This window comes from Cucurbita maxima, unplaced genomic scaffold, assembly GCF_002738345.1.
Source record: "Cucurbita maxima cultivar Rimu unplaced genomic scaffold, Cmax_1.0 Cma_Scf00079, whole genome shotgun sequence".
Taxonomy (NCBI): Eukaryota; Viridiplantae; Streptophyta; class Magnoliopsida; order Cucurbitales; family Cucurbitaceae; genus Cucurbita; species Cucurbita maxima.
Genome location: NW_019272095.1, coordinates 29,956 through 43,627, shown reverse-complemented (window position 1 = coordinate 43,627; position 13,672 = coordinate 29,956). Strand labels below are relative to the sequence as shown.

Here is a 13,672-nt window from a genome sequence, read left to right as displayed (position 1 = left end):
GGGGGGGGGGGGGGGGGGGGGGGGGGGGGAAGAGAGTGGTCCATGAAAGAGGGATGAGAAACAAAAACGAGAGAAGATCATGAAACAAAGAAGGATAGAGAGAAGGGGGAGAAAGAATGTGTTAAAAATCATTTAAAATTAATAGTTTTACCAACTTATGGAAAAATGTCACTTTAGCAAAGTCTAATCATCAACTTAACTATCGCGTTTTCTTTCTATTAAGTCAACTATCGGTCAACTAACCTTAGAGACTGTTTAAAATTATTTTTCAAACCTCATGGACTAAAAAGTATCTTGTGTCCCTTTGGAAATCTCAAAGAACAAATTAGACATGAACCCCAAACCTCAAGAACCAGCCGTATATTTTGTCCTAGATTTTCACCAGATGAAGAGAATCAAGTAAGCAAAATTGAAACTTGAGTTATGGACCTTTTCAAAGGTTGCTTCACCCATTCCAGTTTTATAAAGTTCGTGCACCATAGCTGTCAAAAAGATCTTACTCTGCTTAGAACAACTCTTCATCACCTACACAGGAGAGAGCAAGTGAATTGTAGCCGACAACTTAAAAGTGCAAATCAAGTGGCGTGCTAGTACAAATTCATCATATTTATTGAATTGAAGCTTCCTGACAAATTAAAACTGAAAACACTTTTGTTGAAACAATAAGTCAATGACTAGCTCCTCATCTATGCAGTAATATGTTGACTAAGACAAATAATTATCAAGCAAGCATAGACACTATTTTGAGGAAACTTTAGTAGGGGTGTAATTGGTTTGGTTTGGCTTGGTTTAGGTGTCGAACCGCAGCCTAACCGTCATTATATGAAGTAAAATAGAAAAATGATCGGAATCAATTCGTCGACCGTTTGGTCAGTTTTGTCTGGCAGTTCACTGTTTCGGGTAAATCATACACATATGTTGGACCTAAGGCCTGCAAGTTACATACGGACCTACTGAGGTTAGCATTGAATGTGTTAAGACAAAATTATTCAAAATATATATCAAGAAAATGCAATACTCTAGATCAAACCCACACCCCCAAGTTTACTAGTCAGGATCTAAGGACAACTGCACACACTACGCTCAGCTAAATTCGGTTTACTTTTGAAAAAACTTGAAACCGAACAAAAGTATTTGGTTTTTCTTATCTACAAACCAAACTGGTTTCAACCCAAACCAACATCGATTCTCACTGCCTTAAATGATTTTTTTTAGTTTAGGTCAGATATGCATTTGATACCCAACTTAGAGTCCGTTCTTTTTTATCTTTTGATAGTTCTTAAAGGACATAGAAATATATGCAACATGTAAGGGACATGCAATCAAATGAACGAAGAATATCAGGTTGGGCTATGGGCCAATCCGTTAGGTCATATTTGGACCAACCCGTCAGGTCGGTTCAATGAACTATTTGTTAGATCAATCCAAATATGTATGTAATTTTTCATACATTATATTTTATATATTTAAAAAGTAAAGTTTTTAATATTTTTATTATTTAACAGTAAACTCAAATGTAGCTCAATAACGTTTGAAACTAAAGTTAGGGACTTGTTTACATGGTGGGAAACTAGACTTTGTTTCCAAATCTGGGTTTTAAAATGTTGAATTTTCAGGGAAATAGTGCTCAAATTTCAATGTTTAGATTAGCAAAAAAAATTTAGTATTTCTGCATAACTCCCACCTCGCAGAAAATCCATACAATTCTCACCATACGTATTGCAAATAAACAACGCTGCCATTTATACATAATTTTTCCCTTATTATTTAACCATGCACCAAAAATTCATACTCTAGCATACTGCTTTGATAAACTAGACTTGAGAAAGTACATTAACTTACTTGAATATGAGGTGCTTGAAACATTTCATGAATCGCTGCTTCCACCTCAGCTATTCCTACATGTGTTTTCGCTGAAAAGTAGAAATATGAGTTTAAATACACAAAAACCAACTCCGAAATAACTTTCACAAATACATTTCTTTAAAAAATAAATAAATAAATAATAAACTGAAGCAGCTTAGCAAAGGTGAACAGAAGTCTTTTGCATGGGTGGAATTCCATTTTCGTGTGAAATAAGAAGCTTCTCAGTGATAGATTTCTGGCAGCAGTCCGAGAACTTTCTAGGAATCCTTTTTTACTTCTCTCTCTTTTCTTCCCCTCTTTTTTTCCTTTTTCCTTAGAGAGTTCTTTTTAATTCAGTTTCAGAACCATCTAGGCAAGTGGAAAAGTTCCGTTCCGGCAATGGAGCAAAGACTAGCTTCCATGATGGTATTGTTGAAGATGCAGCTATGAGACCCTACACTAGATAAAGTTATAAGGGTAGCTCCTACTTCATGTTAGTAAAGCTACGGTTGGTTTTCTCTCTCATATGGTGTAATATCCAGCGGACAATAATAATGGGAATAAAAAAAGAGAGAAGATTTGCGTGTGGAGCCGTTGGGCCAGCAGCGTCCACAGGGATGGCAGAGGGAGAGAACAAAAGAGGTGGTGGCGTGCATCAAGGGTGAAGGACCTCGAAATCAGCCGAAAAACGCATGGTTGGAAGGCTGAGGGTTGGATAAATCTGATGGAGGATTTGTTGGGAATTCATTCCCTTCAGGGTTGACTGAAGGATGAAAAACACAAGAAGAAGAGAGAACCCAACCCTAAACCAAAGGAGAAAATCCAGTCGCCGGGGAGTGCTCGAGTTCAAATCCATGACGATTAATCAAGAAATCAAGCGCATTGCATAGGAGTCTTGTCAAAGGAGACTCGAGAAAGTGATTAACGAACGAGAGGAAAACCGAGAGCCTGGGTGGGAGGAGATCGAAAACATTGTTGAGGCAAGAGTTTGTGAGTCTCGACGAAACTTTCGAAGCCAAGTGTGTTCTCTCAAAACTCAACCAAATAACGTGATTCTTGTCCCAATAGGTTACATTTGAGGATCTAAAGGTAAGTGAAGGAATCAGGTGCGGATAATGTGCTTGTACGACGAGAACTGGACGAAGGAGTTGGCGGCCGTGTTGTTGTGACGCGCACGTGGGGTAAGGAAGTCTAGGGAAGAAGGTGACCGGTCCAAATCAATTCAGTTGGACTGGTTAACTTCGATTTTTGCATTGTTTTCACCCATTGTTATGGTTTTTCATCTTGTAGGATACTTTTGAGGAGTTTGGCAAATTTCGGGAATTTCTAAGGACCCAAGCCAGAACAAAAGTGTCCTTTTAGTATGTTTGAAAGCATGTTATAGGAAGTATGTCTTAGAGATTTGAACCTGAACTGAGTTAATTTGATGTATAAAAAAGCATATTGAACGTTATGATGCACATTTCCAAAGAAATGAACGAACTGAATTCCATTTTTTGCAGTTATATGGGGGCGATTGAGGATTTGCCAACTAACCCTTAACATAAACCTAACTCAAAAGTTAGGAGTCCAGATAACTATAGAATTGACTTATGATGTATGTGTATCTTGTGGCGATTATTAGGGAATTTGTCAGTTAGTTTACTTTTAGTGAACCTATCATGAGCGGCAGGGTCCATAGTGATATCTTTAAAGTTGGTTGAACTTGAGATTTATGATGATTTGTTCATGCATATGACTTTATACAGTTATACGAGGACGATTAGGGGTTTTCCAACTAACATCTAACCGTATACCAGGCTCGATTGTCAAAGATCTGTATAACTATAGACCTGGCTTATTGACTTATAATTGTACTTTGGGGGGATTATTAGGCAGTTTTCCTGTTAATTTCCTCTTAGTGAATCGGTCACATGCAGTAAGGGTCCACAATAGTACCTTGAGAGTTTGCTGAATTTTAGAATACATAAACCTTATGAGAACTTATGACCGAGGTTGCACCTTGAGGGCCTACGATATAGAGAGACCAACAGGAACGACAATCTAGAAGACCTAGAAAACTCTAGAGAAATTCCGAGGGTGGGAGGTCCAAATAAAACCAAGAACTAAGAACTTGAACTAGTTTCCGTTGAACCCTTAAATTAAGCTTAAACCTCGGTGTAGCCTGGGAAAAGACTGGAATTGGGAACAAACTCCAAAACGTGAATAAGACACTAAATAAACGAATTAAGATCAACAAAACTTAATAACAAACCATGAACTATCAGCAAGCTACTTACTAAGTATACTTTATATGTTCGTCCCTGCTACTTTAATTTTGCTTTTAGATGAGGTTTGACAAAGCAGGAGAGGCAGAGGCACACACGAGCTAGACACTATGAAGATTTAGGCTAGATCGGTGTTTTGTCCCCTTTTACATATGTTTTTTTATGAACCCTTGATTTCTGTATATTTGGATTTGGGAAATGTCTATGTTATGTTTTTGGGCGTGCATCATCTTGTATGTCAGTTATATTTATGTATTTTGAACGTGTTTTAAATCTAAATTTTCTTTAAGTACATGCACAGTTAAAAGTTTTAAATTTATGGGTATTTTCAAATATTCCATGTCAACAAGTAACAATCCATGACTCGAGCTCTCAAAAAACAAATCGGACTAAAATTTGGGGATAGTAGTCAAGACCTAATATTGCCCTAAATCCATCCAAAATATAGGCACGCAAAAAGAGTGCACTTGCCAAATAAATGCAAGGAAGCAATGAAGAGACAACCTAAAAGCAACAAAATATCTGGTAACTTAAATTAGGCTTCCAATTTTTATTTGGCACTATATTTGCTATAAAATATCTTGTAATACCAAACTTGAGTACATAAGAATTTATACCATTCATACTAGTGTTGGAAGTCAAACTCTTCTTTATACGATAATCTGTAATTTCAGCTGCACGCCTACATATCTCCAGAGCTCGACGTGCATCTCCTGAAATGGCAGCTACCTGACATGATTTATACCAAGTAAATAACACTCCAGAGTACAAGTATAACGAATATTAAGCTCAAATAATGCAGAATTGATGCCAATTATTTTTAATATATGGTACATAAATCATTTTATTTATTACATAAATAAATACATAAAATATTGATTTTTAAAACAAACTACCTTTCTTGATGCAAATTCAATAGCTTGTTTCTCAAATGCATCGATTCCTTCGAGGCGGCTCAAAATGATTTCTTGAAGTTGCTGATAATTATAAGGACCAAAACAAAGCCTTTCAATACCCATTCGGCTAGAAATCCGAGGAAGCAACTTCTCAGGAAGGTCCATGGTATTTGCAATACCTAATTAATTTTCATCAGATAAAGGTTACTGAACTCACAAAAACTATCATTTAACCATCACTGTCCTCTAAAAGGTTAAATAAAGCACAATTGCTGTTCCCAAGGAACTGTTGGGAGGGTAGTAGATCCTGGATGAAGCTCTAATAGATCTATGATCACATAGTCACATAACTCTAATATAAATGTTTCGTCTAAATAAATTAGAAAATATTGAAAAGATTTCTTTTAAGTCCAATCTAGATGATCTCCAAACCAATTGGTCATCTTTTAATGCTTGAAAACCTTTTTAAAGAAAGAAAAGGAAAAGAAGGGAAATTCAAAGTAGAAAACACCAAGGCGATAAAGTGATAAAAGGAAGAAGAGCAGAGGAAGCAGAGAGCACCATCAATGAGTACCTATCACAATCAACTTTCCTTGTGGCTTTGTCGGCCAATCAAGAATGTTGTATAAAACCTGTTAGAATTATTTAAAAACAGAAAAGGAGAGATATTAGAAACCAATAGCTGCCATACTAAACAAGCATCATTAAGTAACAATTAAAGATTAGGAATGAAGATCTTTTTGGTTAACAAGTAAAGAAAGCGCAATAAATCAAGTTTTTTTTTTTAACGAGACCAATCAGTTTGAAATTTACATGCTTACAAAAGACCTCCTCAATTTACACGGAGGGAATTATAACTATAGGAAGCAAAAAAAAATGAGACAATTTACACCAAGAAATGGTGGTGTGGTAAACAACATTTATGAAGAGCCTAGTATAAACGCGTGTTTTCTTTATCACTCTCTGATTTCTTTCTTTCCATATATTCCAAAAGAAAGTCAACAAAAGATTTGTCCATAATTGAATGGTCCATAATATAATTTTTGCATTCTCGAAGGATGGTGCATTCAAGCCATGTCCAATAACTCCTCCCCTTTCCTAAGAAAAGTGAGCTGTCCTCCAAAGATATTTAGAATTTTTGTTTAGAAATTAAAATATATGTGCACGGTTGTCACAACAATACTATGAAGAGAGCAGGTTGTGACCCTCACGTAACGACAAGCAAAGCCGCAACCCGCAAGTGGCACTCATCCAACCATGCGAGGATCAAAATAGATGAGTGCCATGATAGGAGCAAGGACGGTGCATCATCCAACACACCATATAAAGTGAGCATTGAGGAGAAGGCGAGGCATAAGCAAGATAGGGGCAACCTGTAGACAAGAGTGTCAAAGATAGGCTTGTTAAAGGGCCAGGTAAGGTCTCGGGCCTTTAGAGCCACATGTCAAATTCCCTTAAAGTTTGTTCATATGAAATATGAAAGCTCGTCAAATTTGGTATCAATCGTACATCGGACGAACGCTCCACAACACCGTAGGACCGTTCGTCAAAATTATGCCTATACCTAGAAATGTCTCAAAATGTACCTTAAGGGGAAGCATGGTGTCATCTTTCCACCATTCTTGGGCCTTGACCTAAGCGAGCTACCCTGTGACACATGTGTATGTCACAGAGAGGGCAAGCGTTGTGAGACAAGTATCTTGAGCGACTTCATTTGAAATGGGTCTTTCAAAGATAGTGTCGGACGGCATGGGTGTGCCGACATCATCCCCGCCCACGTGTCAGAAACTAGATTATGTCCCCGCCATCCGATATAGAATCCATAAATGATATGGCATGGACACAAGAGGGTCCAATGCCTCGATAGAACTCAAATGGATAGATGTTCGAGATGTTCGGATGTTATGAACGATACAAGGGCTCATCCTCGATGGACAAGACCGAGAAAACTATGATAGTCGATGACATGTCGGGACTTAGGATAGCATCATGATATGAAGGTCGTTTCAATTAGGAACCAAGATGAGAATTGAGATGCAATGTTGAACATGAGAGACCTTGACTCCGAGTAGAGGCAAGGTCAAGCCAAATGATTTGGCCTAGTGTAGAGGCAAGTTTGTTAAGTCGCAAATGATTCAACATGCACACACGGGTAGCGTGTGTGGCTGAACAAGCTTGGATTTCGCACAAGTTAGGTTCAATTGGCAAAGACAAACCACGTCTAAGATCCAACAAAGTCACAAAGATGAGCGAAAAATAAATATAGGACTTGAGTTCCCCTCAAGGCTTGTCGTGAGAGTGTCAAGATTGAGAATATTTGCTAAAACCACCACACCTAAATGGTGTGAAAGTTCTCTATTTATAATCAAATTACAAGGATATGGAAAGAGTAATCAATGGAAAGAGCAATAAATGGAAAGATACCTATAGTAAGTCGTAATGGAAGGCAAATATCTAGATATTTGCCTATAATAAAATATCAAATATGATATATATGGTAAACTATAATTCAAAACTAAATATCTAAAAAATTCAAAGAGAGATCGATAAATACTTTTTGTGAAGATGTCAACAATCTCGTTCGGAGGAGACATCAAGAAACATTTTCTTGGCCATTGAAAACTACAGAGAGATATCACTCAATGGCGATGCTGTCTTGGCTCCGGCGAGAATATGTCTAACCCATGAAGTAGAAAGGGGGAAATCCAGAGGAAGAAGGTGAATAGAGAGGGTTCGATGGTGACTATGAAGAAGAGAGGAAGAAGGGGTATAAACCAAGAATGCGGACTCTGGGGTGTATTTTAGACGAAGAAAGAGAGGGGCGGAGACGGAGTGATGTATGCGCCTTGTGGACTGGTTTGCTATCGAGCAAATGAGCACGAGTAACTCGAGCATATTTTGCAACTGGAGTTTGCACTCGTGACTCCAAAGGAATAGTAGACAGAGCCAATGGAGAAGTAGCCGACACCATAGCTGGTGGTAAAGTTTCAATGGACGGAGAGAGCACCACGTCCCATGGAGCAAGGGACGAAGACGATGTTAAAGTTGGAAGAGTCACCACAGTGGCGAAGGAGCCGATTTTGGCAAGGAGGTCGACGGCGACTTGGTTGGCGAAGAGGCCAGTGCGGCATCTAAATTCCGAAGGAAAATCTCTACAAAAGATCGATGGGCTTGACGAGATTCCATATATTTTTTATGAGAATGTTGATGAGGATCCTGAAGTTAGGGTTTCTGTGAAGGATGAATGGAAGAATGGGAAGAAAATGAGAGAGACTATGTTGGTTGAGGGAAAACTGATTGTGTTGGAAAAGGTGAGGTTGTATGTACAGAGTATGGCAAAGGGTGATTTGGAGATCAAAGGGGTGGAGCCGAAGAGTAATCAATCGGCCCGCCTGCGACAGTCATGGAGACTGCCCCTGCGACGTCAAAGCCAATAGGGGTGGTGGAGAAGAACAGTAAAGGATTCAGAAGCCATTGAAAAGAAAGGATCAGGGTTAGCAACCCAAAAGAGCTCTAATACCATGAGAATATTTGCTAAAACCACCAACCTAAATGGTGTGAAAGTTCTCTATTTATAATCAAATAAATTACAAGGATGTGGAAAGAGTAATAAATGGAAAGAGTAATAAATGGAAAGAGTAATAAATGGAAAGAGCAATAAATAGAAAAATACTTATGGTAAGCCGTAATGAAAGACAAATATCTAGATATGAGCCTATAATAAAAGATTAAATATGCTATATATGGTAAACTATAATTCAGTATTAAATATCCTTAACAAAGATCACGACGTTGCACGGTTGAAAATGTACGACCGTGATAGTTGATATCAATGCCACACTTTATGTATCTAGTTGGACAAGATTGTCAGATAAATAAATCCAAGGGTTGAATGAAGAATTCGCAAGTGTGTCAAGAGTGCCAGAGTGGGCAAGACAGTTGCAAATCAAAATCAAGAACAGTTTTTGGGTTGAAGCCAAGACTCCCCAAGTTCATTAATGTTGTGTGTCGACTCCTCAGTAAGGGGAGTTCTACCCATCAAGAAACAAGACCAAGCTCATTTGCCAACGGGGCTTAGGGTTTTGACGTGGGCAAGAAATGAAATAGAAGGCACACTACGTGTGTCTTCCAAAGAACTATTTGCATTAGAGGAATAGCGTCAATAGTTGCCAGTAGAGAAGCTAGGGGTCAAGTGAGACAAGCGCAGGCAAAATGCCAAGTTGAGCAGGACACGTCCTTTAGGAGAGAGCCCGAGTGAATGGGTTGCTCACCATGTGGATATGCTCCAAGGTGCGAGCACACGCATATTCCTTGAGTCATCGCCTAATGCCTAAGGTGGGTGACTTCACAATAGGATCAAGACCAATATCCGCTCGAGAAGAGAGCATCTGGCTAGAAGTGGGCAAAGAGAAGTGAAGTTGCAGAAAGACTATAGAAGTGTTGAGGCAACAATCGCCACATGAAGGTGGCGGCTAGTTGAGAAGTTGACTGAAGTAGAGCCAAAGTGGGACTATGATACTAGCTTCCAGACTTCGCTACCACGCTACCATATGAGTTAGTGCCACAATGAGTAAATGTCATGGTTGGTTTGTGAGCTCCGTGCGACTTAGAGAATACTATGAGTGAGGCCAAGTGGTCATATTTGGAGTGCGCTCCCCCTCACGGAGTCTCTGAATGATGAAACTTAACAGCAACTATGAAGGCTCTTAATGATGAAACTTGACAACAACTATGAAGGCATTGATGAAATTTGATCAAGATCGGCAGCGATGAAGGCTTCATCAATTCAAGGGTTTTGGTTCTAATCACATTTTCCAAAATAGAAAAGCTCTAATGTCATGTTGCAAGTCTAAATTAACTTGTTTTTCTTTTATTTTTTTGAAGTACATTTTTCTTTTATTATACAAAAAAAGCTAAATAAAATCTAAATACTAAATAACAAGATAGGATAAATCTAAATAAATCTTTAGTAACTAGCTAGTTACTAGGTAACAATAAATCTAAATAAATCTTTAGTAACTAGCTAGTTAGCTAGTTACTAGGTACCAATAAATCCAAGATATTAGGTAACAATACAGATAAGGTGGACTACTTCCCTTATTTAATGGGATTACACAAATACTCCTTAAATCAAGGTCATTCCTTCCTCCAACAGCGATTAGCGATGAGGTTTTAATGCTTTTGTATGTACTTCCATGCCCCTTTTGCAGAAGGTAGGGGTAGATTTGTGCATAATGCCAGAGTATACTTAGCCTTTTTAAGCCTCCACACCAGTGCCTTCATGGTAATATCTCCATTTCTATTTGGCAAGGGGAGTTCTATTCTTCTCCCTTATCCAATGTGGGGCGAGCTGAGTCCTCCCTAGTCTACCAAGAGAGCTATTGTATTCCTATAGTATTCCATCGAACAAGGTGTGGACTATCTTTCTACAAATAAGAAAATAGTTTTCCTATTTTTGTAGCCAGGCATTTTGAATAGAGACATGTGGTAAGTGAGAATGAAGGACATGAGAATGTGGGACATTGTGAGTTTTTATGAGAATGAGCCATCTACCTTTAGAAGTGTAACATAATGAACATGTTGTAACCTTTTTCTATTTTTTCATTAATGGTTTTCTAGAAGAAGAAGGATTTGGGATTCCCTCTTAAGGACAACCCCAAGTACAAATTCGGCTATTCACCCATTTTACAACTGTATCTATTGGCAATGTTTTCGACATCCTCTGCGCTACCAAGTAGCTACTATACATTAAACAAGCATCATTAACTAACAAAAGATTAGGAATGAACTAGTTTGTCGGTTAAACAAGCTCACAAAGTGCAATACTTACCGACTGATTTCTTGTTACAAGAAGATCAAGTTCATCGATGAGCAGAATGCAAGTTCGTTCATCCTCTTTGCAGTTATTTACATCTGAAAACCGTTTGGTCAACAACTGAAGCGCTTTTTTCCAATGAACCCTATGCCCAGTTAATGCTTCATGTATAACCTGAAATAATAAAGAGCATCATAAACAATAATCAAGGTTGCAATCAAGCCAAGTCAACACCGCCGTTACCCTGTATATATTTTCTGGTGCTGCCAGCTTTAGACCATTGACCTCTACAAAGCAATGAGGCCTTATATTTCCGGCATCAACTTTAGCCCGCAAGTTCCTCATTACTGACAGGACACTCATTGTCTAGATTCAAGAAAAGGATAGCACGTCATTATAATTTTTTTTTTTTTTAATAAAGAAAGGGGGAAAAGGAAGTCTAGTTTAGATATCAAAAGTACCACATGTAAACATCCGAAGGAACATTATAGGTATGATCAGTTGCTGGCTAAAGAAAGTAGTACTACCTTGCCTGTTCCTGGAACACCATGGATGTACAAGCATCGCCCCAAACATTGATCGCCACATATAGCACTTTCTATAAATGTAGTTATCTCCTCAATTTCTCTAGAACAAAAGGTATGTTTTGTCAAAGGAAAGAAAATTACCCATCAAGAAGAAGATTTGTCAAGTTTCCACTCACTTATTCCTACAAGGTAGAGACTTGGGTAATGACGCCAACATGAGGGTTGCCTTTGCTCTTTCCAATTCAGTCTGTTTGTGGCATCTTATATGCTCGGGGATCTTCTTTGCTCCTATCTTTTGTAGTCCACAAAATTGTCCTTTCCTTGAATTCTGCTCGTGCATCAAAAATTCAACAGGGGCAGTTTGCATGAACAAAGCCAAAATAAAATATACATGCAGTAAAAAAGATGATTCGTACTGCGGCCAATTCGTGGGTAGAGCTTGGGTAGTTTCGAGATTGTAAAATTTTTGCTCTCTCTTCTTCATATTCCACATCACCATCTGAATCAGAGTCTACATTCTGTTCCAACTTCCAGTCTTTGTCACTATCAACTGCTTCACCATCCTACCAATTTAAAATGTACAAAAAAAATTATATTATAACAATCAACATCCCAATGCCAATAATGTACCACAAATCTTCGAGAAATCTACAACCTAAGGACCCCTATATAAAGGCTATAAACCAGCCTTTTAATCCATGGTAACATGTTTTACCTGGATTTAAACAATTAAAAGTCTTGCTGTAAAAATAAAAGACAGCTAGCTGTAAAAATAAAGACTAACCACGGTAACCAACCAGAACTAACAAAACAGAAGGGAAAAACAGGGGAATAAAAACCAGTAGCTAGCAAGAAACTACTGTACTACATCAGCTAGTTCCACCTTTCCGAAGGCTTACCTGTTCTTTATTAATTTCAGCTAACCGCTTGAAACTATGCCAACGAACGTCATATTCATACTCACATAAAAATATATCATCCCCTTCCTTGGCATTATAGTAGTCTTTAGGATTCATGACTTGACACTGTCTAAGAAGCGATTCCATCTGCAATGACATACATGGAAATTTTGCCGATAATTGAAAGGATGTCTCCTAATGCAATAAGATCGAAGATTTAGAATGTAACTAGAGGCAGTAATATAGAACAGCTAATATAATCAGCTAATATAATCAATCATTTCAATTAGCAACTCTCTTTCTTCTTGAAGTACAGAGAGAAACTATAATCTGGTAAACCTTGCTAAACAATAACCTATGTTGTTACATTTATTTCATACCCTATAAGCAGGAATAGCAAAAAATCTTCCACCAAGAATTTGTCCATGCTTCAAATTTAAAAAGTCTCTGAATGTTAGCTTATCTTCTTTTAAGGACAAAAGATCTACCTTGGTCCTTGCTAAGACACCTTAAAAGAGCTTTATCAAAATAACGGTTTCAAAAAAGCACACACATTCCAGCACATTTAATGACGCACTATTTTCTACAAATCTAAGATGCAGCCATGTTACATTTAATAGAATATATTTTAAAAATACATATTATAAGGATATTTACAATTAACAAGCTAATGCATTTATATGCTCAAGCATTTCTTCAGTTTCTTTTCCATCGCACCCTTACCATCTTCTCAACCCTCACAACTCTCTTATTAACCACCAGTTCTTCCACTGAAGGACCATAACTACATAGAAGCAATACTAACATATGCAGTCTTATTTTATACCACAGCGGTTCAGTCACATTATTTTCACAAGCCTCCAACATTTCCTCAAATGTTATTTTCACCCCATTCATCATAGGTTATTTTGACATGAAACTGAAATGCACATGGACTTTTTTTTTTTTTTTTATAACCAAGTCCATAGAAAGAATTTCCAACTGGAGTAACCACTCTTTTTGTCCCAATTTACTGATAATTTTGAATGCAAGGATCGTCTTCTTTTATTGATTGAAATTTTTTATACAGCTTAGAAAGCTGCTATTTATAGGTCAGCTCCCTACTTACCTCTGTAACTAACTTTAACAACGACTAAAATCAACGGTAAAAGAAGAAACAAACTAATTATGGCAGTTAATAGCCAACTGATCAAGGAAAACAAAACACAACCTACATCAATTCCCTCCGTCTAACAAAACAACTTGTCCTCAAGTTCATGAAGCCATTGGAAACCATCAGGTGGGTAATAGGTAAAGAGGTCAGCAACATTGAAAATCGAGACCATCTAAACTCTGGCCGCAAGTAATTTTATAGGCATTGGACTCAATCCATTGAAGAATAGTGCATGTATTCTATTAGTGTTTTTTTTTTTTTTTTTTTTTT

At 37.7% G+C, this 13,672-nt stretch overlaps 1 protein-coding gene and 1 non-coding gene across 3 annotated transcripts in view; both read right to left on the bottom strand.

The window, feature by feature from the left end:
• The window catches only part of LOC111472568 (origin of replication complex subunit 1B-like), a 28,167-nt gene that overhangs the window by 7,749 nt on the left and 6,746 nt on the right, over positions 1-13,672 (bottom strand). The window contains exons 4-14 of one of the 2 annotated variants that reach the window (XM_023118171.1): positions 12,250-12,396; positions 11,767-11,913; positions 11,527-11,678; positions 11,351-11,450; positions 11,067-11,189; positions 10,839-10,997; positions 5,583-5,640; positions 5,009-5,187; positions 4,730-4,841; positions 1,843-1,913; positions 430-525 (exon numbers count right to left, since the gene is read on the bottom strand). In XM_023118171.1, coding sequence (XP_022973939.1) covers positions 430-525; positions 1,843-1,913; positions 4,730-4,841; positions 5,009-5,187; positions 5,583-5,640; positions 10,839-10,997; positions 11,067-11,189; positions 11,351-11,450; positions 11,527-11,678; positions 11,767-11,913; positions 12,250-12,396 — 1,344 coding nt within the window. The remainder of the gene's footprint in view (positions 1-429; positions 526-1,842; positions 1,914-4,729; positions 4,842-5,008; positions 5,188-5,582; positions 5,641-10,838; positions 10,998-11,066; positions 11,190-11,350; positions 11,451-11,526; positions 11,679-11,766; positions 11,914-12,249; positions 12,397-13,672) is intronic. The other variant, XM_023118172.1, reaches the window with a different exon arrangement.
• Positions 12,262-12,339, bottom strand: LOC111472610. The gene has a single exon (XR_002715454.1). It is a non-coding gene; the product is annotated as a small nucleolar RNA snoR28 (small nucleolar RNA).